At 51.6% G+C, this 25,997-nt stretch overlaps 1 protein-coding gene across 1 annotated transcript in view; it reads left to right on the forward strand.

Moving 5' to 3' along the window:
* The first annotated feature begins 356 nt into the window (after window positions 1-356).
* Window positions 357-25,997, forward strand: part of LOC133070081 (cadherin-23-like) — a 305,887-nt gene continuing 280,246 nt past the window's right edge. Inside the window, exons 1-2 of the mRNA XM_061161746.1 lie at window positions 357-425; window positions 7,785-7,862. Coding sequence (XP_061017729.1) covers window positions 359-425; window positions 7,785-7,862 — 145 coding nt within the window. The 5' untranslated portion in view covers window positions 357-358. The remainder of the gene's footprint in view (window positions 426-7,784; window positions 7,863-25,997) is intronic.

Consider the following 25,997-nt stretch of genomic DNA (forward strand, 5'->3'; position numbering starts at 1 on the left):
GAGCCTAGTGTATGTCACAGACCTGTTCCTGTGCCTCTGAGCTCTGCCCATAGGCTATGCAACCCGCCTCCACGAGGGCAAAGAGGAGACTGTTGCCCCTGCCCACATCTCCATCACTCTCAGGCTGCTGTGCTATACCCAGCGTTGGACGATGACAAAACCAGAGGGTGCAGACCCTCTCTTCCTCCCCATGCCTTCTCCCCACCCCCAACCCCCGTTTGCCTCAATTCCCTCTCCTCCTGTCTGAGACCCAGTTCTCCTGGGAGCAGCAGGGGTGGGCAGTGCTGGAGGGGCTGGAAGAGCAGGGCAGCTCCAACAGGCAGCTTCTCACCCTCTCCCTCTTTTGTCCTCAGGAGCCATGAGGTGCCACGTAGCCTCCAGCTGCCTCGTGGTCTGGCTTTCTTTGCTCATCTCTGGATGCTGGGGTAAGTCCAACCCTCTGCCTTCTCCCCCGACAGCAGGCATGGGTGGCCAGGCTTGATGATATGTGGTTGGGGTTTGTGCTCTGGGAATCCAGAGACCAGCCTTGCTATGTGTGATACTGGGCACGCACATCCCTCTCTGGGCCTCAGTTGCTTCTGTAGGATTCACAGGGCTGAAAATACCAGCCATCCCCAGGGCCTGGGACGCAGGAGGGAAGGGGAGGAGCCTTGAGAAATACTTGTGCTCTAAGGGAGGCATCTGTGACAATGAACTGTCCTTCTGGGATGCGGGGACAGGCCCTGGTTCTCTTCAGCTCCACGGTTGTCTCCTGAGCACCTGCTATGCATCTCCTGTTTGTCCAGCTCTGGGGGTATGGAAGAAATGACATTCTCGGGAGTCAAGTCTCATCAGGGAGAAAGACACAGGTGGAACTGCTATGAGCAGGGTGAATAAAGTGGTAATAAAGGCTGCACAGAGCTCCAGAGAAGCCCATTAGAAGAAAAACTCCATTGGGCCTGTGGGCACAGGAGAAGGGAGATGTTTCATCTGGGCCCTGAAGACTGAGAAGTTGTTTAAGAAAGAGGGATGGAGGGCATCCTGGAGGAGGGAACAGCCTGAGCGAGGGGGTGGCTGCCAGGAGTCTCTCCTCCCTGCAGGGAGGACCAGCCCTTCTTCCCCTGGGCCTGCAGCAGCCAGGTCAGTGCCAGCTCTAGTGCCCACGGAGGAGGCCAGGGAAGGCCTGGGCATTTGCCTCTCCTGGACAGTGAGAGCAAAGCAGCTCTGATCTGCAGGAAGGAAGGCCAGCAGGCACAGCTGGCTCGGTGTCCCCCGGGGCCAGGGCGCCCTCAGGGAAGAGCTATGGGAACGGCATGCCAGGCGACACAGGCAAGCACATTCCTGAGGGGGGCCGGCTCCTTCTCCCACTCCAGGGAGCCGGGAGCCTCCGGAGGAAGCCAGAGCTTCATGCTTGGTGGGTTGCTGCTGGCGTCCTGCTGCCCGAGAGTCCCGTGAAAGTTGCCAGTCCTGGCTTCCAGACTGGGAGTGGTCTTTGCTGGAATGCCTCTGCAATGGGGAGCTCACTCCCACCCAGGCAGCCCAGGATGACAGCACAGCCTCAGAGACTCTTGGGGCAAATCTGGAAGGGGTCTCAGACCCTCTCTCCACTCCTGGCCCACTTCACAAAGGAGAAAACTGGTGCCTGCAGAAGCAACAGGCCCAGGGTCATACAGAGCAGGGCCCAACTGGGTCTCCATCCAGGTCTCTGTCCTCTACTGGGGCTTTGGTCAAAAAACCCAGGCCCCTGCCCCTCTCTGCCCCATTCACAGAGGCCTCAGTAAGGGGCACCCGAGACCAGCTATGACCCTCTGGCTTTGCTGGAAGATGTCCTCAGCCTCCTCAGGGACTTCATGAGCTTGGACATTCATACCCTCCCCACCCCATTAAAAAGAAATATACATGTAAAAGTAAAGCAGGTGCTAAGAGCTCTGCTGCCTTCCTGGAAGAGGTGGCAGTCTCCCCTTGAGCTCTCTAAATTAGAGACGGTTCATGCATCCTAAGTGGGCACACAGCAGCAGCGTGGAGCCAAACTGCTGTGTTCCAGCCCCACTTCTCCAGGGGGTTCTCTTGGGCAAGTTTCTTAGCTTCTCCATGTTTTAGCTTCCTTCTCTAAAATAGGAAGGACAATAGGACTCTGCTTCTTACATTGTCAGAATGACCAGATGAATTAATATGTATATCAAGCACTTAGAATAGCGCCTAGTACATCTTAAGTGCTAAATAGGTGTTTAGTTCAGTTCAGTTCAGTTGCTCAGTCGCGTCCGACTCTTTGCGACCCCATGGGCTGCAGCACACCAGGCTTCTTTGTCCATCACCAACTCCCAGAACTTACTCAAGCTCATGTCTATCGAATCAGTGATGCCATCCAAGCATCTCATCCTTAAGTGTTAGCTCTTTTATTATCATTTGCATCTCTCTCTAAGAGGAGAAAAATGGGGTGCAGAAAACAGAGGAGTTAAGGCCTTTCCCTAGGCCACCCAGCCATTCTGTAGCCTGCCTGTGAGCTAGCCTGCTTTGCATGTGTGTGTATATGTATGTATTTATGTGTCCAAGTCATTGCTGGCACAGTCCCCTTTCCTGGGCCCGGTGGGGGGCAGCCAGTGTGGTTCCTCTGGCACGATGGGGCCATGTAGCCCCAGCTGATCTCTCCTCCCATTCCTGGCAGTCAGTGATAAGGTCAGGCCTAGGGACAGATGCCCCCCTTTATGTTATATCTCTTTGTCAGCCTGTCCTCTCTGCCGATGATTTCTACACCCCCTCCCAACATCCCACCTGCTTCCGTGTGCTCCCTGGCATTCCTCACTGTGGGCCTGTGGGCTTATTGGGAAGGCAGGAGGCAAAGGCCTGAAGAGACCTGCCCTGCCCCTTGTCTAGCCTGGCCAGTGAGCCTCCTGCCGGATCCCACAGGCCCCAGGTGTGAGGGGCCCCTGATGGTGAGACCCCAGGCTTCCCCACACCAGGCCCCTCACCGCTGCACTCCCGGGGGCCACACTGCAGTCACCGTTACAGTGATGGTGTGCACGGGATACCTCTGATGGGGGGTTGTAGGGCGGGAGGGCAGTGAGGGCTTTTTGTCCTTATCTTGAGGCTGGGCAGTGGTGGCCAGAGTGGTGGAACGACTTGCCCAGGTCACGCGGCAGCAGGTGGCAGGGCTTACGAGGCCTCAGTCCTGGGTGCTGCTCCTCGCGCCTTGTCCTGGGCACCTTCTAATCTTGGATTGGGGGGCAGGGCGTAGGGCTGTACCCCGTGTGGACCTCAGTGAGAACCTTGGTACCTGGGGCCTGGGGAGGCGGACTTGGGCTGAAGTCGGGCCTTCCTGGTTCCAGTCCAGGCTCTGCCACTTGCGGTGTTCCTCGAGCTGCAAGAATTCCCTGTCCGATCCCACAGCTCTGAGTGAAGTTGTGCTTCCTGGCCTGGTGGACACCTGGTCCTTCCCACACTGAGTGTCTTGACCGCTCCACTCCTGCACCTTCCCAGCTTCGCTTCCTTCCCAAGTCTTTCCCTTCCTCGCCTTTGTGGGGAGGGCCTGTCGTCCAGCACGTGCAGCCCAAATTCGCCTTCTCCCTTTTCCCCTCAGGCCTGTGATGGTTTAAAGCTTGAATCTTGTTTGTGTGTTTGAAACATTTAAAGCTGGTGGACTCACATCTACTTTGTAGGGAAGGATCAGTGTAAGTGGGCCCGGGATGTGCGGAGAAGGCGTCCCGGGCTGAGTGAACAGTAGGTGCCAGAGCAGGGAATGAGCTGTGTGGGGAGGAGACAGAGGGTTGCATCATGGTTGCAGGCAACTGGACTCCCCTTCCTTGCAGAAGAGTCACTGTGGTCCCCTCCCCTTGCCACACTCACTCACATTCCCACTTGGCCAGAGGCGTCAAGGCTCCTGAGGCAGGAGGATACAGCCTCCGCGCCTTAAAAGTATCTTTAAGCGAACAAGTGACCTGTGGGCCCGCCCCTTTCCCACTCCTCCCAGGACCCTCCCAGCCCCCACTGGCAGCCCAAGGCTGCTGGGCTTCCTGGGGTAGCAGCCAGTTCCCAGAACTCGGTCCTGCTTGGTGTGTGGCAGGCGACACATGTCCCCCGGGCTCTGCCCAGCTGCCCGTGCAGGACTCCCAGTGGCTGATTATTGGCAGGTTGTGTGAAACAAAATTTGAAAAAGAACGATGCTGCTGCGGGTGATATTTTTCTGGCTGATTTCCCTCTCCCATCAGCCTGAGCCCACCCTAGATTGTCTGGGCACCTCTGAGCCTTCTCCCCTGGCTCAGCCACTTTCCATCAGGGAGCCCAAGTCCCCCAGCAGGGATCCATCCCCCTCTGGCTGCGTGGGCAGCACTGTCATTAATTTTTGTTGTTGCTCATTCACTAAGTCGTGTCTAACTCTTTGCGACCCCATGGACTATAGCATGCCAGGCTCCTGTGTCCTACACTATCTCCCAGAGTTTGCTCAAATTCATGTCCATTGAGTCAGTGATGCTATCTAACCATCTTAGTGTTAATCATAGCTACCACTTATCGAAAGCTTGCTGTGTTTGAGAGCATGGTGCTAAGTGCTTTATGTATGTAATCTCATTTAATCCCCAGCACAGCAAAGAAGTTAAGTCTTGTTGTTATCGCTATTCTACACCTGAGTAAACTGAGGTTCGGGAAGGTTGCATGATTAGAAAGAGGTGCAGGGAAGTTCCAAACAAAAGGGAAACCCTTGATCACTGGCCTGTTTCTGAGACTGCTGTGTTTGTGAGGAGCCCCAGATTCCTCATATGAGAGGGTAGAAGGGTGTGGATGAAATTCAGTGGTCAGGGAGGGCTTCTTGAAAGAAGAGACATCTAAGACAAAAACTTGAAGAATGACTAGGGATTTGGCAAGAGAAGGCAGAAGGGCCAGCAGTCCAGGGCAGGAAGGGAGAAAGAGGCTACAACGCTTGCAGAACCGGAAATGACACAGCTTGGTGCCTGAGTGAAGGCAGGTGGAGGTGGGAATCCCGGTAGTCCTGCCTATTCCCCACTAGGAGATCTCAGGCAATGAGGGAAGTGCTGGCCTCTGTGTTCTTGGGCCTGGCCTAAACTCTGAGGGAGCCAGGTCTGCGGAAATGAGGGAGGAGAGGGCTGCAGCCCATCCACATTCAGGGCCCCTGGAAGACCCAGCACAAGCCGCTGAAGTGCGTGCTGCACAATTCTGGCCCCATGTGAGACCGGCCAGCCCCCGGCCCCCAGTGGGCAGGGTCAGAGGGGGAAGTGCCCTCACTACTGGGGTGTTTTCCAATACCAACAACCAGTTCTCTAACTCTCCAGACACTGTGTGTCCAACAATTCAGTTCAATCCTGATGCTAAGTACCTGGAGCTAGTGTCAGAGTCCACAGATTTAGGGGTTCAGCTGTACTTTAGATTCTAGTGGTGAGTCCCAGGCCACCTGTACTTCTGACCAACAAGCTATAAATCAGGGCTTCCTCCTAGCCCTTCTCAGGTTCAGTTAGCGAGAATGACTCACAGAACGCAGGGAAGTAGTTCACTTATTACATTTACTGGTTGAATATAAAGCATAAAGCGTACAACTCAGGAACAGCCAGATGGAAGAGATGCATGGGATGAGGTCTGTGTGTGGGGTGGGGGGGCTGGGATCAGGTGGAGTTTCCATGTTTCTCTAGGTGCACCATCCTTCCAGCACATCAATGTGTTCACCAACCTGGAAGCTCATCAAATCTTGGAAATCTCCAGCCCCTCTTCCTTCCTCCCTAAGGTTGGGGATGGACTGAAAGCTCCCATCAAATCACTTGGTCTTTAGTGATTGGCCCCTTCCTGAGGTTTTCTGTAGAGGCTCCACTCTAAATCATCTCATTGGGAAAAAGGAACCCTCCTATCCCATTGGTGGGAGTGTAAATTGGTGCAGCCTCTATGGAGAACAGTATGGAGGTTCCTTAAAAAACTAAAAATAGTTATACCATATGATCCAGCATTCCCACTCCTGGGCATATATCTGGAGAAAACTCTATTTCAAAAAGATACATGCATCCCAGTGTTTATAGCAGCATTATTTATAGTAGCCAAGACATGGAAGCAACCTAAATGTCCATCAGCAGAGGACTGGATAAAGAAGATGTGGTACATGTATACAATGGAATACTACTCAGCCATAAAATGAATGCAGTAATGCCGTTTGCAGTTACATGGATACAACCAGAGTTTATCATACTAAGTGAAGTAAGTCAGACAGACAAAGACAAATACCAGTGATGCTACTTATACATGGAATCTAAAATATGACACAACTGAACTTATTTACAAAACAGAAACAGACCCACAGACATAAAAAAAAAAAAGCTTATGGTTACTAGAGGGGAAAGGTAGGGGGAGGGATAAATTAGGAATTTGGAATTAGCAGATCCAAACTACTATATATAAAATAAATAGCTAAGAAGGTTCTACCATTCATCACAAGGAACTATATTCAATATCTTATAATAAACTATATAGTGGAAAAGAACATGAAAAGAACTGAATCACTTTTCTTTCTCCAGAAATTAACACAGCATTGTAAATTAACATACTTTAAAATTTTTTTAATTAAAAAAAATCACCTCATTTGCATAAACTTTCAGTTCAGTTCAGTTGCTCAGTTGTGTCTGACTCTGAGACCCCATGGACTGTAGCACACTAGGCTTCCCTGTCCATCACCAGCTCCCGGAGCTTGAACAAACTCATGTCCATCGAGTTGGTGATGCCATCCAACCGCCTCATCCTCTGTCGTCCATTTCTCCTCCTGTCTTGAATCTTTCCCAGCATCAGGGTCTTTTCTAATGAGTCATTTCTTCATATCAGGTGGCCAAAGTATTGCATAAACTTAGGTGTGGTCAAAGGAACTCCTTATGAGTAACAAAAGACACTCCTCTTGCTCTGAAAAATTCCAAGGAGTTTTGAAGCTCTGTGCCAAGCCAAATTCTGGGCACCAGAGTTCCAGTGGTTAACAAAGTAGACGGCTCTTTTCCTTACCAAGCTCCCACTCTGTGTATAGCTGGGCTGCCCAGCAGAAATACAGTGTGAGCCACAAGTGTGATCTTAAATTTTCTAGGAATGGCATTAGAAAAGAAACAGGTGCAACTCATTTTAATAATGTATTTTACATAATCCAGTATAGCTACAGTATTATCATTTCCACACATAATCAATATAAAAGATGAATGAGATATTTTATACTCACTTTTCCATACAGGGCTTCCCTGATAGCTCAATTGGTAAAGAATCTGCCTGTAACGAAGAAGACCCCAGTTCAATTCTTGGGTCGGGATGATCCGCTGGAGAAGGGATAGTTTACCCACTCCAGTATTCTTGGGCTTCCCTTCTGGCTCAACTGGTAAAGAATCTGCCTGCAATGTGGGAGACCTGGGTTTGATCCCTGGGTTGGGAAGATTCACTGGAGAAGGGAAAAGCTGCCCACTCCAGTATCCTGGCCTGGAGAATTCCATGAACTGTATAGTCCGTAGGGTTGCAAAGAGTCGGACACAACTGAGAGACTTTCACTTTCCATACAAGGTCTTCAAAAACCTGTGTATATTTTTACATTTCATCACATCCTAATGTGGACCAGGGCTCAATAGCTACACGTGGCTGCTGGCCTGACTGACCAAATGACCTCACAGCCTTCTGCCTGCCTTCCTAGTTACTCCTGGTTTGCCTTGAGGCAGAGCAGCGAGCTACCAGGGGCCGTGGCACTGGATGCAGAGTCAGTGCCCATTGTAGCCTCTACTCTGCGCCCCTTGCAGAATGCATGGAATTGGCATGAGGGTATTTGACTGATGCTCTTCTTCTCTAACTTCCAGGCCAGGTGAACCGACTGCCCTTCTTCACCAACCACTTCTTTGACACATACCTGCTGATCAGTGAGGATACGCCTGTGGGTGAGTTGGCACAAGGGCTGGTGGGCATGCAGGGTGGTATGGGGTGGCCTCCTTTCCCACAAGTGAAAGAGATCTTAGACATGGAGATGATAATCCCCCTGTGATTGGAACCTCTCACATGGTGTCCCTGATGGATGTTCATGTGGTCTCTTCTTGGTTGCCTCCAGGGATGGGGCACTCACTACTTCCTGTGATGGCCCATTCCAAAAGAGAGGAGGTCTCAGTATCAAAGATTTTATCACATTAAGCCCAAGTTGCTTAACTTTCACTTCTACATTAATTTTGTCCTACAAAATGGCTTGTTCTTCTTCCTTGTGAAAATTTGAAGATGGAAGCTCTTATAATTTGATTTGCAGCCTTTTGTACTTTTCTGTGATTACTGAGTTTTCTCTGCACTGGGTATGCCTGTTTTTTGTCATTAAAAAAAAAAAAAAAACTGTTTAGGAAGTGATCATGAGCATCTTGGTCTGTGCCCCTCACCACCTCCCACCTGCCCCAACTTGACTCACCTCATCACCCAGGTCTGTCCTCGTGAGCCCTTCCTGAGGGCCAGGTTCCTTTACCTGCAGCTGGAGGTCGGCAGACGTAGCCCCATGGCCTTAGCCCAGCTCTAGGGATCCCGAAGCTTCTCAAGAAATGGGGTTGACTTGATCAAACCCATCTTGCAGCTGTGCTGGTGGGACAGCACTAGTCCTGTGTGTGTGTGTTAGTCATTCACTCATGTTTGACTCTTTGTGACCCCATGGACTGTAGCTGGCCAGGTTCCTCTGTCCATGGAATTCTTCAGGCAAGAATACTGGAGTGGGTAGCCACTCCCTTCTCTAGGGGATCTTCCCCATCCAGGGATTGAATCCGGGTCTCCCGCACCGCAGGCAGATTCTTTACCATCTGAGCCACCAAGGAAGCCTGTGAGCACAGAGGAAAACCACGCCACGTCACATTCACCAACACTCCCTCTTGTGTCCTTTCATTCTTGTCTGTTTTAGAGAAAGTGCTTGTAATCTGGGGCTTCTTACCCTCAGATCTGCCTGCTTTGTGGGTATCAGGGTAGAGCTGTGTACCAGGAGCAGTATACATAAAGGGCCAGCATGGTGCATCTTTCGGGAGCATCACTTGTACTTAAAAGTGAATTCTTAAACTTAGTGTCATTTATGTAAATTAAAATAGATCTAGTAATACAGCCTCACTGATTTGTTTGACTATTCAGTCTGTTTCAGTCTTCCAGTGTTTTATCTTGAACTGATACTTAGTGTAAGTAAAAAGGTCAGAGTTGGGATTCCTGGTTTAAGTATCACACTTTGTCATTTTAATGAAAGTTCAGTGACTTCAAGGCATATTATGAATAATGGGTATACATTTTACAGCAGTAAATTTCTTCAGAAAATTTTTCTGTAGTTAGGTTTAAGTTATTTACAATCAAACAAGTCATTATGTGGTAAGGGGCTTAATATTCCTGAAAGAAATGGATAATGCCAACCAGCTGGTCAGATTTTTTCTGGTTTTAGATGTCACATGTATTTTGAAGGTAAAAGGATAAAATGAGTGAGCTTTGTCATGATTCACTATTCTAGAACTTGCATGACCTTTATTGTGTTTCCTCTGGAATGTTCTTGAAATTTTAGTTTACTAAAGATAGCTTATTAGACTTGCCAACTTACTGCTCAGCTGTATCTTTGTGAACAAGTGATATGCCCTTACAATTGTATACAGTCTGGTATGTGCAACAATGTGGAGATTCCTCAAATGATTTAAATAAAATGCTTGAACACTGAAAAAAAAAAAAGAAAGTGAAGTAGGATGGCTTGGAGAGGGGAGGGCTCTGAAGATATTTAACTAATAGGTCATTTAAAGCACTCTTTCATATATGTAAAACCAAACCTAAATGCAAAATTCTTCAAAGAAAATGTTTGCTTGAAGAGGAGAGACTTAGTGGGCCCCAGACTCACCCCTGCTGTTTGCAGGGATGCACAAGCAGCCCCCTGCAGAGGTCTTTCCTTCTAGTCTTCCTTTTTTTGTGGATGGGTGCCAGACACAGCAGGTGTGTTTCTGACTGCTGTGGGGCTTGTCCCCATGGCCCACTGATGCTCTGGGGCAATGGGGGCCACTGTGTAGAAAGTAGCCTCTCTTTTGATGGTTTGCAGGCCCACACGTCAGTGTTGTGAGGCTGGATTTGGGGTTTGGTGCTCGGGGATGTGGTGTTTGAAGTGTTATCCCGGAAGGAGGCCGATTGCTTCTCTGGAATGTTCTCCCAGAGACTTAGATCACCTTTTGAGGAGTGGAAAGGATGGCTGGCAATCTTTTGGGGACCGTGCTGAGCTATTCCCCCAAACTGAGTTGGGTCGGGGGTGTTGTTTGTGGGCTCCTGGATTCTTCATGGCTCCTCCCCAGGCCCAGACATGGCGTGGGGCTGGCATGGAGCCAGCAGAGCAGAGGCCCATCGCACGTGGACCCATAAATGATGAATGTTAGCAGCGTTTATCACCATTCGGGGTTCTACTTTTTTCAGTTCATTCATCAGTTTATCGGATATAGACGGGGTGCCCCCCTGTGCCAGGCCCGAGTGCTGTGAATTCAGAGAGGAACTTGACAGAGGGATAAAGAAACCAGAGTCATGGGTAGTAGCAGCTGCGCTGGTCGCCTGGATAAGCCCCAGTGGGGATTGGAGGGGGAGGGTCATCCCCCTGGGGGCAGGGAGAAGCAGGAGAAGTTTGGGGGAGGTGATGGCGCTTGAGCTAAGTCCCAAAAGGGTCCTTTCCATTTCTTCACACGCTGTTTCCTGTGGCTGGTTTTTGTGTCTGTCTGAACCTCATCCTCCTGGAGAGTCCTTCAGGGTGGAAGAAATATATCTGGGACAGGTGAGATCCCTGAGGCAGAGCTGTGGCCAGCCACTCACTAGTTGGGGCTGCTGATGGAATGGCGAAGGCCCGTCAGGTGAGTGGTGCTACCGCCTGTGGCCCTGCACTGCCCCGCTCAGCCCTGAGTGGCGGGTTCTCTGAGGCCTGTGCTGCAGGGAGGCGGGTGGGGTGCCCCCAGTGAACACACCAGCAGGCCCTGCTCCAGTTACCTTTGGCCCCAGCTCTTGATCATCTCCTGGAGATGCCGACATCGGTTGGCCTCCAGGAACAACTCCTAGGACTTGACCCGTTATGGCTGCACTTAGCAGCCACAGTGGTGGTGTCCATCTGAGGCAGTGGGGATTGATCCCAGCTCTGGGAGGCAGCAGGAGTGAGAGAGGAGTCAGTGAGCTGGAAGACAGCCCTGCTCACCTCTCTGGGCAGGGGCCAGTGCTGAGCGGGCCTGCACTGCCCTCCTTGCTTCCTTTTACATGAGGATGGCAGAGCCCAGTTCCACCCTGAAGGTCAGGCACCCAGTTTCCATTCCTTGTTGTGTGGCCTTGGGCACGGTGCCATACCTCTCTCAGCCTCTGTCTCCCCATTACACCGATGAGAGGGCATTGGAAAGGTGGGTCCCAGTGAGTTTTGGCCTGGGCAGTCCTGCTAGCTCAGGGTATTGTATCTCTGGGCCCTCAGATAACACAGCCCTGGAAACCTCCAGTGAGTGTTGTCACCTACTTGCCCTGGGCCGCTCAGAGTGGATGTGAAGTCATGTGGACATGCCAGGATGCAGTCCTCTGACTAGCAGTGGCCAGGGTGAGGGTAAGGGTTCAAACAGCTTGTCAGGGGACTGGCCCTCTGCTTGCTGTGTGGAACGAGGTGGCCTAGAGACTTGACTTTGAGGCTTGGCTGTCAGTACCCTTTGCTCTCTGAATCTTGGTGCTCCAAACTGTAAAATGGGATGGAATAGTTTCCCCTCTGGATCATTGGCATGTGTACATACCTTGTTGTTAACTCAAAAGCCTCCATGCCTGGAATGCTTTGTTCTTAAGGAAAAGAGGATTTACCTGTGGCCCAGGGATGACTGGTTTACTGTCCCACCAGCCACCAGTTTGCAGGGTAGACAAACAAGCATGTAGATGAGCTGGGTCCAGTGGGGTGACTAGTGCCAGTGGCTAGAACCAGAGCCCAAATTAGTCAGCTCACCAGAGGAGGCGGTCAGAGCTGTGAGCAGACCAAACTTCCAACTGGGAAGATAATCTGGGACAGATTATCTGGCTTCTGCCTGGACCCCCAGTGATGGGGAACTCAGGATCTTATCAGGCTGCCCATTTCTGTTCTTGGAGACAGTTCTGGGGATGAAAAAGTCTTCGTAATATTACTATGAAACCTGTCCCTAAAACTCCTATGCATTGAACCTAATTCTGACCACTGGAAATTTATAGAATAATAATGATAACTATGATATACAATGTATATATATATAATTATATTATTATAATGACAGTGTTTATTGAGTGTTCGAGGCAGTGTCCTGAGTGTTTTGTTTTTAAATTCCTTTTAAGAATGGAAGGAAGGTAGAGTTTGGCTACAGGCTCTGTCAGGATGTAGTTTCTGTGAATGTGCTTTCCTGGGCTAGAGATTAGGACTTTCATTCACCTCAAACCTTCTGATCATTTCTATTCTTTATGCTCTTGCCTCAATTTCCGACCACAAGCCAGCAGCCCTGTGCTCAGGAGCAGAATGGGAGGGCACAGCCCGGACATCTGAAATCCCGTGCACAGGCTGCTTGTTCCGTCTCTGTCTCCTCCTATCTTAGCTTCCAATTGCCTCTGTGCAATGTTCTTTTGTAGACCATCTCCCAGCAGAAAAAGACAGAAGCCAAATGAAGTCATCAAGCAGCTCTGCCTTCCCCCGGCCTGTTAACATCCAGGGCCCCCTTGTCCTTGCATGTCTTCTCCAGACGTGAACCTCAGTCACTGACAGCAGAGCCTGGCCTGGGCAGAGCAGAGCAACGGGACAGCGAGCACTTAATGGTCAGGCTGCTTGGCATTGTCCACACCTTGGCCCTGACTGTCAGCAGCAAATGGCTGTGTGGCACCTTTAGAATGAGGGACAGGGTACAAGGATGCCATCTCTGATTGCCCTCCCCAATCCATTCCAACCACTCCACCAGTTTTGCTCATGTTGAGATCACTGACCACCTCCCCGTGGCTAAAGCCGACCTAATCCTCAGGCCTTGTGGCCTTTCAGCAGTGATGTTTATCTCTTCCAGGGCATTACCTCTAGCTGTGCCTTCTCAGTCTGTTTCCCCCACCACCCCCTCATGGAGTGACTCATCCACTCGAGCCACATCAGTTTTCTTGCCGTTCCTTGAGCACGAAAGGTGCTCCTTTTGCCCTTTGCAGTTGCTGCTCCTTTTGCCGGGAACATGATGGGCCTCCGTTGGTCAGTCAAGTTGATTCAGATGCCGCTGCTTCCGTGCGGCCTTCCTGGGTTTCTCCAGGCAGGGTTCAAGCGCTGCTTCCTTTGCTTTCTCCTTCTCTGCTTGTCCAATCACAGAGCTGTTGTTACTCAGCTCCTCCTCTGTCTCCCGCGTTGCCTCGTGAATCCTTCCAGGTGCCCAGGCATCTCTGTGTCTCCTGAGCCCACCCCTGTGCCTGGCTCATGCCCAGGGCTCCAGGTGCCTTGGGGCAGGAGTGAAGTCTGGAGCTTGTGAGTGGCAGGGGTTGGGGGACCTTCCAAGGCGGGGACTAGGGCCGGCTCCATGCCTGCTCGCTATCCTCCTGGAGTCTCAGGCCAGGCGACCCTGCCGCCCAAAGGTGTTAGGAGTGAGGTGTGGGTGATGACAAGGATGGCTGCCCAGGGGGAGCACCCAGGAGAGCATGCCCCCCAGGTGGCACAGGTGCGGTCTGGGCCTGCGCTTGTGAATGGCAAAGCCCACATTGCGCCAAGGGTCATGTTTTTATTATTCTAGCTGCCTGCCTGGCCTGTATGTGACGTATTTTCTAGGGACACTCAGGGTGCTGAGCTCTGACTGGCCTCCAGGGAGGGACACAAAAACAGCCTGGCTTGGAGGCACCAAGCTGATTTAGGATTCTGAGGGGGATGGAGGGCATCTAGTCCATCTACCTTGGCTGCCACCCAATCCTCATTCTTCAGGTCCTGGAGGGGGCAGGGTTCCTCAGGGTGGGGTCCCAAGGTCACTCATCCTATCCCAATTCTAAATATCCCCAGCCTAAAGCCTCCTACGTGCCCAGAGAAAGGAGTGAGAACTCTTTATCATACATAGCCCGTCACACACCGCTCCTCACCTGCTCCCCAGTCACGGGAACCTGCTCAGCACCCCAGCCTCTCACCTCCGTCTCACTACCACACCCTCACCCGTGCTGTTCCTTCGGCAGGGAGCACCTTTCCCCATCCCTGCCTGGTGGGTTCCTGCTCATCTTTTGAGACGTAGCTCAGCTGTCACTGCCTGGGAGGGGCCATAGCTCCCCCACCCCTCACCCTGTGTTTGCTTTGAATTTGACTCTATGAAAGCTCTTAGCAAAGTCCTATCAGGGTTATTTGTGGTAACTCCCCATCGGCGGTTCGTTTTTGCTTATTACCTTAATTAATATCGACATTGCAATTCATTATCATTTCGGTATTTATGTATAATGTAAGATTGTAGAACAATACTATTAGCTAGCGTTTATTGACTGCCAGCCTCCAGCCAGGGCCTCTGTTAAGCATTTGAAACATGGGCTCCTGTCGACCTCACAGTGAGGCTGAGGGAGGTGTCATCATGTCCACTGCACAGCCAAGCAAGCTGAGCGTCTTGGCACACGTCCTCTGTGCCAAGCACAGTGCTTTGTGTAAAGTGGGCCTTAACAGATGCTGATCGGATGAGTAGGGGGATGAAGGAAGGATGAAAGGATGAGTGGATGTTGAATGTCTTGCCGATTCCCCTCCTGTTGGCTCCAATCCCTCCATGTGTTGCCAAGGTTGGCGCACACAGAGCCGACTTCCCCAGGCAGACCTCCCCCCCACCTCTTAGACCTCCAGAGCGTCCTGAGCCACGATTCAGGTGATAATGCCCACGCTAATCACCTACATGACTAAATTAGTCTTGTCAGGAGCCATTAAGGCAGGAGCTTGGGATTCATTAGGATGGATTGGGCCCAGGCAGCGCCTGGCACTGCTGCCAGTCGGCGCTGATTAATTTCTCTGCAAACTCCATCAATGCCCAGCTGTTTCGTCTGGACCCAGCGAGAGCAATTTTCAGGTGGGCTGACCCGCATCCGCGGTCTCAGTAGACGGAGGAGCTGTGTGCCTGCAAGCACGCAGACAGCTCCCTGCAGGGGCAGCCCGCACCGGCTTGGAGAGGGAGGTGTGGGGCGGGGATGGCAGGACATAAGCATGAGGTTGGAGCAGAAACAAAGGGGGCGGCAAGAGGGGGATCTGGGAGGGGCCTTCCTGCACCGCTCTTCGTACCTGGTGTCCCGGGAGGGGCTTTATCCCTCTCTGTGCCCCTCTCCCCCTTGTCTAAGCAAAGGGAAGAAATCATCTCTCGGGAGAGGATGGAGAGCCACAAGGTGAAGATGATTGTTCCCTTAAGCAGGGTGTTCCTTAGGACACGGAGAAGAGGAGGTCATTGTCCCCCACAGCAGTTCCTTGGCAGGGGATGGTGGCAAAGCTAGAGGAACTGGAGGGTTAGAGGGACGTGGATGTGAGGAATCCAGTGAGGGGGGTCCAAGACATCAGCGAGGCATGTGCTCTGAGCATGGTTTGTGCTTTCCCGCCGGCCACCTGCACAGAGGCAGGGTAGCTCAATAGCTAAGAACAATACAAAAAAAAAAAAAAAATCAGAATGGCTGAGACAGTAATGTGTTAAGGAGAAATCACAATCTGTGGTTGAAGTTAAGGTCAGAGGTAGACAGCACTAACAGCCTGTATTCCTCACCTTCAATTGCACCCCTCACCTGAGAATCCTCAGAGGGCCAGCCATGAACAACTAGGGCCTCCTGTGGGACAGTTTGATAATCACTAATCAGTCACTCCCACTTTACAGATAGCGAAACTGAGGCCCAAGCAGGGAGCTTGCCCAAGGGCCTCAGAGAGTTACTATTGAATCCCTGCCCTAACTTCTTACACCAGCTGCAAAGGAATTTAAGGGGGCTCTGCCCATGCAGGCACTGGGTACCTCTGGGCCTAGGGAAGAAGGGGCCTGGGTTGGTGCCTCAAAGCTCCTGCAGTCCGAGGCTGGAGTGCTTAGGGAGGGGAGCCCAGCTGCTCCCTAAGGCCGTCGGTACTAGGTGAGGTTCTGGAGGAAAGCAGTGATCTAGTATCTGTCCAGGTGAGCAGGTGCTGGACAAGCTGGTCTGGGGCCCTGGCTCAGTGGTGCCTTCACAGAGCAGAGCTTTCATGCTTCCTTCTGGGAGGTGTGGATGACTCATAGGACTCCGGAAGGGCCTGGATGCCACTGTGGCCCTGCTTCCTTTCTGCCATTCCCCAGGTCAGCATCAGCCCTCAAAGGGGTTGTAGGACAGAATAGTGTCCTTCTGGGGGGTTCTGGACTGTAGCCACTCCTTAGAGGTCCCTGCCTGGGCACATCAGGAGCCCGTGGCAAGCCCAGCTGTGGACTCCCTCTTGACACATGAGTGGGGATGGGGTGAGTGTTTTGGACGCAGCAATAATATCACTAATGATAACGATGATGTGCCACCTGTCGTGCAGGCAGGCGTTAACGGTCTGCACTGCGCGCCTGTGCCAGGCTGTGCTCGGTGGCAGTGTGGGGACACACACACGCATTAAAGATAACTGGGGAAACGGCAGCTATCTTTAATTACACATTTACTCTGTGTCTAGGTCAGCTCTTCATACACATTGCTTTGTTGAATCCTTGTAGCAGACCAAGAAAGTGCGCTTTATAATCCCTACTTTACAGATGAGAAGGCAGAGGTCTCAGAGGGGGTTAGTAATTTGCACCGGGTCACACAGCTTATATAGGGTGGAAATTGAGCTTGAACCCAGCGCTGCCTGACCCCAAAGCCTGTGCACTTAACCACAACTTGGGGACTCTGTGTGTGGTCATTGCTTTTAAGGAGCCCCCGTTTGGAGCTGAGAAGAGGATGTTGTGGTAAATGTCCAGTCCACCCTGGGCAAGTGGGAACTGTGAGCTCCAGGGTGCTGCTAATGCTTGAGGGGAGGAAGGACTTCATTCTGGGCTTGGAGAGGGGGAGGTTCATAGTGGAGGTAGCATTGAGTGACTGGATGTACAGGCAGAAGCCACAGGAGTGGAATTTCAGAAGGCCATGGACCAGGTCAGCCCACCATGGGGCAAGCAACTTGTGTTGTGTCTTGGGTGGCAGAAGTAGGTTGTTGTGGCTAAAAATAAAAATAATAGTAGTAATCAACTAGTACCTGCATTTTAATAGTTAGATTACTTGCATGATCTCACCGAATCCTTACAGCAATGATGGGAAGTCTGCTCTATCATGATCCCCCTGTTACAGACTCGGATCAGTCAAGCTGCCCAAGCTCCCTTGGGATTTGAATCCCAAGATTTGAGTCTTCAACATCCACACTCTTACTACCCTCCTCTGCTACCTCTCAGGAGTTTTGAGGGTCTTTCCTCAGTCTGTTACCCAGGAAAGGGTCTCAGTGATCAATGATTGCACACGGGAGAGGAGCTGGGAGCAGGGGAAGTTGCTCCCAGAGAGGGGAGAGTGGCCAGCACAGCTCTGCCTTCGAGTGCAGGCCCAGGACTGGGGCAGGAGCCTGGGTTCCTGGCTGGGCTCTGCTCCCGTGCAGCTGTGTGAGCTTGGGCCAGTCGATTTTCCTGTTTGGGCCTCACTTTGCCGACTCCTTGGACTATGCTAGTGCTTGCTGGACGTACTGTGCAGAGTTGGGAATATTGCTGAGAAACAACTGGGGAAACAGAAGAGACTGTTAGATTAACCAAGTTGCTAGCTCCCGGGCCCACAGCCTTTTCCATGATCAGCAGTGAGGGAGGTGGGGGCCTCGACCAGCTGTGCTGGTGGCCAGGCAGCAGGCACCCCCTTTAGTGGGGTTGGGGGGCTGGCAGATGAGCCTGGCTCAGCTGTGTCATTGGGTGAGATTGTGCTGAGCTTGCAGCCAGCCGGGAACACTTGGGCTCTCTGGGAACTAGCTGAAGGTATGATTTACAGGAGCCAAAAATCCTCCAGCTGGTTGGGGAGACAGTGGCAGGCAGAGCCGACTTTGAACTTGTCATCACTCCCCTCACCCTGACTATTCTTTACACAGCTCAGGAGACCTGTGAGCCTGACTGTCCAACTACAGCTTAGCCCAGAATAGATCAAGTCTCCATGTCAGCCCTGGACCTGGGTTTGGACACTCGGGAAAGTTGTCTTTTGATGCAAGGATCTCCCTGAAGTCCCCCCACTGCCCTCCTCCTCTCCCCGATCTGGGCACAGGGCACCAAGCCCTGGGAGGGGTGGCCCAAGGCCTGGGTTCTAATTTCAGCTGTACCACTGGTTATCTCTGTAACCATATACAAGTCCCTTAGCCTCTCTGAGTCTCTTTTTCCTCATCTGAAAATGGGGCTGATCAACTTGCCCAGCTGACTTCACAGGGATCTTTATGAAAGAGCTTTGAAAACTAAATTGCCGTGAAGGTAGCAGACTTTGTTTTTATTGGGATATTTGTCTTGAAGTGCCTCCTCTTCTAAGAAGCCCTCCATTGAATCTTGAGCATGGACTGTATGAACTGGCTACTTTAAAAAAAAAAAATCTTTCTATGCCTCAGTTTACCTGGTTGGAAAACAGGGGTGATGATCACATAGTACATACTCATAGGATTAAATAAGTTAACTTCAGACCTTGAGAACTGTCCTTGGCACTAGTATATGCCAACTATATTGTTGTCATTGACTTGTGCTTTTCCCAACTAGGAGAGAAGCAACTTGAGGACAAGAATGATATGCTAAGTGGCCCAAGCCTACTGTGCTCAACACATAAAAAATTTGGTGTGATTTATGTGTTGCTCTTCCAAGGGCATTTTCTCTTGTAGGTGGGAAAGGCCCAGAGGTCCCTGGCCCCACCTCCCACCCAGCCTGGCCAGGAATGCACTTTGTATATAGCTGTCGGCCAGCAGGCAGTGCAGACACAGGGTGGACCCTTGCAGCTGTGGGCAACGCCCCATCTCACTGGGTAGTGAGCACACCCTCTTGCTCGTGGACCTTCTGCCCCTTCCCCATGCTTCATCATTCCTGGTTTGCCCAGAGCTCCCTGCAGTCAGCCTGTCCCTCTTCACATGATGTTGTCTAGGGTCTGAAGACCAAAACCTGCCCCTGAATCTGCTGTTTTACTCTAGAGGTCCCAGTTCCTGTAGCCAGCCCCCGGACTCAGGACAGACTTTCCCACCTACTCCGTCTTGGTCACCCTTCTATGTGCCAGGTGCCATGCCCAGTGGTTTTTCATGCCTTTCATTTAATCGTCACAGCTCCCTATGAAGGAGGTGGTTATTCAGTCCATTTTACAGATGAGGAAACTGAGGCTTAGAGAGATTGTCACCCACCCAAGTTATTGAGTGTGCTGTATTCAAGCCCAGGTCTTTTTCCTTCCATAGCCAACACTCTACCCTCTTTGCAGTTGAGTAGATCAGAGTAAGCAAAGAGGAGAACCTTCTAGCTCTGGGGTAGAACAGCGTCCTCACCCACCATCTGTGGCCTCTCTTCAGCTTCTTTACCCTGCCCTCATACTACAGGGGATGGAGGGGAAGAGAGCATCAAACTCTGGTTCCCCCTCTGGCCTCTTGCCCTTGGGTGAGGGAGAGGGTGTGCCTCAGCTGCCTCTCTCTATCCGCACACCCTGGTGTCATGGTGCTGCCCGTGGACCCTCTGTTCCTGGGCTGTCTTGGCAGTAGGACTGTGTGCCACAGCAACCTAGCACTTCCTAGGATTGATTTGGTCTCTGAAAAGGATAATTCAAGATGAATATGCTGGCGTCCGACCCGAGTGAGATGGAGGGGTTATTGAATGTTGAACCCGCTTCATTGCATCAGCTGCTTTATGAGCTCTTTAGAAAACCCTACGCCGGGGATAACTCACCTCTGTCCGGCAGGGAGGCAGCTTGTGGGTGAGCAGGGCTGACGGGGCCCAGGCACCCCACTCAGCTCACCTGGGTACCAGAAGTGGCTTCCAGCCTCGTTGCAGTACAGGTCACTGTCCCTCCCCTCTTACCCATCCTGTGATGCCCCAGAACGTGGGGTGCGAGCAGTGGTGCCCACCTGCCGGTCCCCCTCTGGATTCTAGCTCCAGACTGCCTCGGACATTGCAGGTAGGGTATAGGTGAGTGGCCCAGAGCCTGTGGGTAAATCTCATTGATTTCTGGCAGCTTGTCACCCCTAGGGGCAGCCCAGTCCTATTGCCAGGGACACTGCCTCTGCAGGCTGACAGACGTCCCAGCAGATCAGAGCGGATCCGTGGCTGGGGACTCAGTGAACTGTTGGGGAGGTGTCCTTGAGGGATCACCTTGCTTGGTGTTGACACACAGGGGCACAAGGTCCCGGGTGCAAAGCTCCCTTTGGTGCCCTGGCAGCTCACCTCACCTGGGTCACCCCAGGTGTTTGTCCTCATCGGCTACCATGGCAGCCCCTCGATGTTAGAGGACTGGCTAGAGGGGAGCCAGGGAATAGACCATGTTGTGAGCTCTTTGAGAGTAGGAACCCAGTCTTAAACCCTGTTCAGTGGGGTCACTGGGATGTACCGGAGGCTGGCAGTGAGCACCAATGGCCTCCTTCTTCAATGTCCCTGTGGAGCCTGGCACAGGGAGTGGCACTCATCCCATGTAATGACGTAAGTGTCTGTCCCAACCCGAGAGTTCATTCCTCCCAGGGCTGCAAATATCAGAAAGCCTTTTCTGAGGAAGAGGCAGGCGTCCAGGAGAGGAAGTGATGGGGAGACATGCCCCACACATGAGGGGCAGCTTGGGGACAGAAGAGTGCAGGGGACCGGGGCTTCCCAGGACAGGAGGCAGAGTGATGACAGTCAGTGCCCTGGGAGGGGGTGGCGCCAGCATTCTGTCTCTTAGCACAGTCCCCATCCCCTCCTCAGTCCTGCCTCTTCCATGTTCCTGGCCACCTCATGGGATTCAAAGTCTGATGGCAATGTCTTGGGATGAAAGCAATTTACAGACCCTGTGCCACTTTCCCATACACGTGACCCTCAGGACAGCTGACAAGGGCCACTTCTGCCTCCACTTCTGCCTGACAGAGGATGAGATGGTTGGATGGCATCACTGACTCAATGGGCATGAGTTTGAGCAAGCTCCGGTTGGTGATGACAGGGAAGCCTGGTGTGCTGCAGTCCATGGGGTCGCAAAGAGTCGGACACGACTGAACCACTGAACTGAACTGCCCCCACTTTAGAGATGAGGAAAAGTCAGTAACCTGTCCAAAGTGAAAGGGTGCCTTAAATATTTGTAACAAGGTTTGAACTGGTTGGTCTGACCCCAGCCTGGACTTTCGGCTGCAGTGCCTGGCTACATGCCCACTCCGTGCCCATGACTAAGTCATAGCTCTTTAGACCCCAGCTTCCCCATCTTGTAAATGGAGGCTAACAGGCTCATGCTATTTGTGATCTTTCCCTCCACTCATAGTTCTGAACCCCCTGGGGGACTTGTTACAACTCAGATTGCTGGCCACACCCTCTAAGTTTTTGATTCAGTAGGTCTGGCTTGGGGCCCAATAATTCACCTTTCCAGCAAGTTCTTAGATGCTGCTGCTGCCGCCGCTGGTCTGAGCACCACACTTTGAGGCCTCTCCCCTTGCCCCACTGCTTCCCAGCCTCTGGAATTGGCTCTGGAGTCCAGCATGAGTCCTCCGTCATCCAGGCCTGGTCAGGCAGGCAGCCCTGGTGGCGGTTGCCCTGTGGGCCTCATGTTGGGCTCTCTGGACCCATCTCTTGCCTGCCTGGCTGTCTTGCAGGTCCCGTGGCTGGGACATCACCAGTGTTCTCTACACCTCAGTTGTGGCTCCTCCTCGGGTGACAGATGTGTGAAACAGGAGGGGGTCTGCAAGGGAGGGGAGGCACAGCAGAGCAGAGATGAGATAGTGAGATGCCCTCAGCCCCCGCCTTTTGTGTTTACACAGAGTAGCAGTGCAGCAGTGGGCATAATTACTCCTGACGGCCTTCATTAAAAGCTCTGGAGCAATTTACAGTCAATTAAGGAGCAGGGAACTGCTTCCTTCTCAGGTGCTCCCACCTGCTTGGGAAGGAGTCCTGCCCAAAGAAAGTGTGGAGATGGTTCGGGGGCAGGGTGGGTTTCAGGGTCTGTCAGGGAGGGTGGGGTGGCTCCTGAAGCGATGACCCTGCTGGCCTCACTGCCAACAGCCTGGACATCCATCACCAACTCCTGGCTATGCACTCCCAATGTGGTGTGAGAGTCCGTGAGCTGTGGAGGGAGCTCTGAGGCCGGGCTCTGCCCCAGCCTATGCTGAGGCCTCAGGCAGATCCTTCCAGCCCTGGGAGCCTTAGCTTTTCTCATTTATAAAATGGGGATGATCCCATGCACTATGCAGAGCTATTTTGACTCTTGAATGAAATAATGAATGTGGTGGGCACAGGGCCTTGCCCCCACCGGGTGCGCAGTGGCAGGGATGGTCATTCCTGCCCCACCTGGGGACCTGCCCCTGCCCGCACAGGTGCTTTCAAAAAGCGAGAAAAAAAAAAAAAAACTGATCAGATGCTGACATTCTGAGGTGCCCCTGAGGCTGGTTCAGTGCCTGCCCTCACTCTCCAGACAGGAAACCAGAAGACATGTGTGGGGAGTGGGCCTATGGTGCCTGCCCCTCTGGGCGGGACCTTCAAATTTAGATGGCCTCAGATTCAAGGGAGAATGCTTCCTTTTTTGCCTGAAGGTCAACTTAAAAAAATTAAAATGTTCGCCAGCTGCATTTTTTTGGCTCAGTTGGTGAAGAGTCTGCCTGCAATGCAGGAGACCCAAGTGTGATCCCTGGGTGGGGAAGATTCCCCTGGAGAAGGAAATGGCAACTCACTCCAGTATTCTTGCCTGGAGAATTCCATGGACAGAGAAGCCTGGTGGGCTACAGTCCATGTGGCCACAAAGAGTCGGATACAACTGAATACTAACACTTTCAAAATAAAAATAGCTTCATTGAGTGCCATGGTTGAAGGTAGGGGAGGAAAATGAATATTTTTACAACTTAAATTACCTGCTTTACTGACTAGAAACATGTCAATGAGAAAAGTCACACTGCCTTTTTGCTCCAAATATATAAATAAATCTGAGTTTATTTGAGAAGGGGCAGTTTTGAAACTGCATTCTGAAATTAGACCAGGGGCCACATTGAGAAAACAGGCTGCCTGGGAGCCTGGGTGCTTGTCCCTGCTCCAGCCTGGTAACCCTCATTTGGTGAGATGACATATGAGTTGTGACATAGGACTTGTGACAAATGCCCAGCACTGCGCCTGGCACACCATCAAGGCTCGTTAATCCCAGCCTGCGCTCACCCAGTTGGCAGGAAGTGTTGTCTTTTCCTTCCCAGTTACTTTCTGTGCCGTCAATGCCATAGAAAGAAAAAGAGGGCTGAGGACAGGGTCACCCTCCCTCCTTTCTCTATCCCTCCGTCTCCCGTCTGGGCTTTAGAAGAGGTGAGTGAGTGGCAGGGGAGGCTGGACGGATGGTGGAAGAGATTAGCATTCTCTTACTGGCTGGCTCTCTGGCCAGAGTTTTCTCATCCATAAATCAGGATGTTGACTCTCTCGTGACAAAGTATCAGTGGGTGTAAAGACCCCAGGGTGTCTAACAGCCAGGTCCCTTGAGGTCAAAACATCTTCATGTTGGACCTGATCTGTTTTGTTGAAGTTTTTCTGCTGTTTCTCATTCTCTGCCCTTTTGCTTCACCCAGGGCAGTGTCCTGCCATCAACATGTTGACATGTTGGGAATTGATTCCCAGGCCTGCTGGAATTTCTTACATTGGCTGCTTCCTTATGAGGAACATATTGGAGGCCTCATTAGAATATTTAGTTTCAGCAACACGTGTGGTACTTATTCTGTGTCAGTAACTGCTGTAAGCTCCTTTAAAGTGAGGAAGGGTTACTATCTTTTCCATTTTATAGATGGGGAATCTGAGGCAAATGGTTGCAGTGACTTGTCCAAGATCATATAGCTGGTGAGTGGGGGTGGAGCCAGGATTTGAACTTGGGTGGTCCTGCTCCAACAACTGGCTTGTGAACCAGTGTGTTCTGCTACCTCCCAATAATAGTAATGACAATAGTAATAACAGCTTTTATTTATTGAGCACCTAGGGGGCACTTTGTACCCATTGTTGCATCAAATCTTTATGATAACTTGTCAGGAGGGTCTTTAAGGCTCTGTGTGACAGATGAGGAAACTGAAGCTCAGAGGGAAAAATCAAGATGCCCTGCTCCCAGAACTAGTAAACGGTAGAGTCCAGACTTAAATCCAGGGCAGACTGTTTGTGAATCCCTGACTGCCTGGTTTTAGAAGATGGTCAAATAGTCATTTCATTTCCCCAGCCAGTCCTGCTGCATCTCCTGTTGCTCTGGCTCCAGGGAAGAGAATCTTTTAAAACCCACCTGTTATCTGTGATGAGGACTTGTCTCATCCAGAAACAATTCCACCCAGCCTCACTGTCCAGAGCCTGGGTGGATGGCTCACCTTTACATTTCTGGTGATGCTAAATGAGGAATAGGGAATGGAGGGCGCAGAGGGGGTGGTCGTGCCAGATAACAGGACCTCTCGTAGACCGTTTCAGTCTCATTGATTGCTGACCCTGACCATGTGTCCCATGTGCCTCCTCACTGGTGGCAGCTAGATCTCCTTACTAGTTAAACTGAAAACAAATGGTTGAGAAGCAAGTCACTTAAAGTGCTGTTATAACCAGACACCTCTAAGTTCAAATCCCCTTCCCCTGTCCATCAGACCCTGCCCCATAGAGTTAACCAGAGCTGCCATTTATGGATAGCCAACTAGGTGACAAGACTTTACGTGTATCATCTCATTCAATCCTCACCACCACCTAGGATGAAGGCACTATACCCTTATCTCCATTCCTGTCAGTGCGAGACACTTGAAGCCCATGGAGAAGTATAACACTGAAATGCAGTGGCCGCTGGCCACACGTGACTATTTAAATGTACATTAATTCCAATGAGATAAAAATGCAGAACTCAGTTTCTCTTTCCCCGTGTTTCAAGTGTTCAGTAGCCACACCTGTGGAGTGGCTGTGTCTGGGGCAACACGGATCATGTTTCCGTTTTCCCTGCACATTTGGTTGGATGGTCCTGGCACAGAGTCTCTCTGATCTTCAAATGAGCAGCTGAGCCTCAGCATCCTACCCCTGGCCACTCAGCTGGGGACAGGTGGCCCTCTGAGGGCATGCCTGGTCATGTAACCCCCATTCTCCATGCCTGGCCCTGAGGACAAAGAACTTTCTCTCCAGGTGATAGCTGGAAAGCTTCAGGGACAAAGAGGCAACGTGACCTACTCAAGGTCAGGAGGCTGGAGTCGATGGTGTGAGAGAGACCAGGGGGTTCTGAGTCGTCGAGTGCCACCCCGCTCCCGAACCCTGGCCGGGCCAGCTCAGAGCTGGGGCCCTGGAGGCCAGAGGCAGCCCTGCTGGTTATGAATTTTTACAGCTGCTTACCTGACGTTGTTCTGTCCAGGAATGAAATAACTCTCCCCACGGCCACTATGAATTCTTTGCTTCCCGGGGAAGGAAAACAGCCCCTGTGATTGGAACATTGTCTGCAGTCCTGTCAGGCAGCCAGCGGTGAGTGACAGGTGAGAGAAAGCAAACGGCTGAAAGCCATTACCCTCTTACTTCAGTGGACTTGGGAAAATAGTCATAAATTAGTGCCGTGCGCCGAACGAGGGGAGAGGAAAAAACACAGGAAAAAAAAACAAAATACTGCTCCCTGAGAAAGTCATAATTTTCCTCCTGAGTGTGGGAGGAATAGGATGTTCAGAAGGTAATGTCTCAAAAGAGCCTGCTCGGCACCCTGGCCTTTGGCCATGGGCGAGACAGAGTGTGGTGTGTGTGTGCGTGTGTTTGTGCTCACACACCCACGGGGTCACGGTCCACCTTGGTGGCTGCTGTTTATTATGAAGTCAGAATCTGGGGAAGAGCAACAAGGGTAGCCCTTGTGGGACTGCATGCTCTCTGAGGTTGTGATTACTTAAAGCACTGGCTCTTTTTCCTTTGTGGGGGATGGTGGGAGGAGGGTGAGGAGGGGCTGGCACAGAGCAGGATGGCTGAGCGAGCCCCTTTGGAGACCAAAGAGAGGATCCC

This window comes from Dama dama, chromosome 15 (genome assembly GCF_033118175.1).
Source record: "Dama dama isolate Ldn47 chromosome 15, ASM3311817v1, whole genome shotgun sequence".
Taxonomy (NCBI): domain Eukaryota; kingdom Metazoa; phylum Chordata; class Mammalia; order Artiodactyla; family Cervidae; genus Dama; species Dama dama.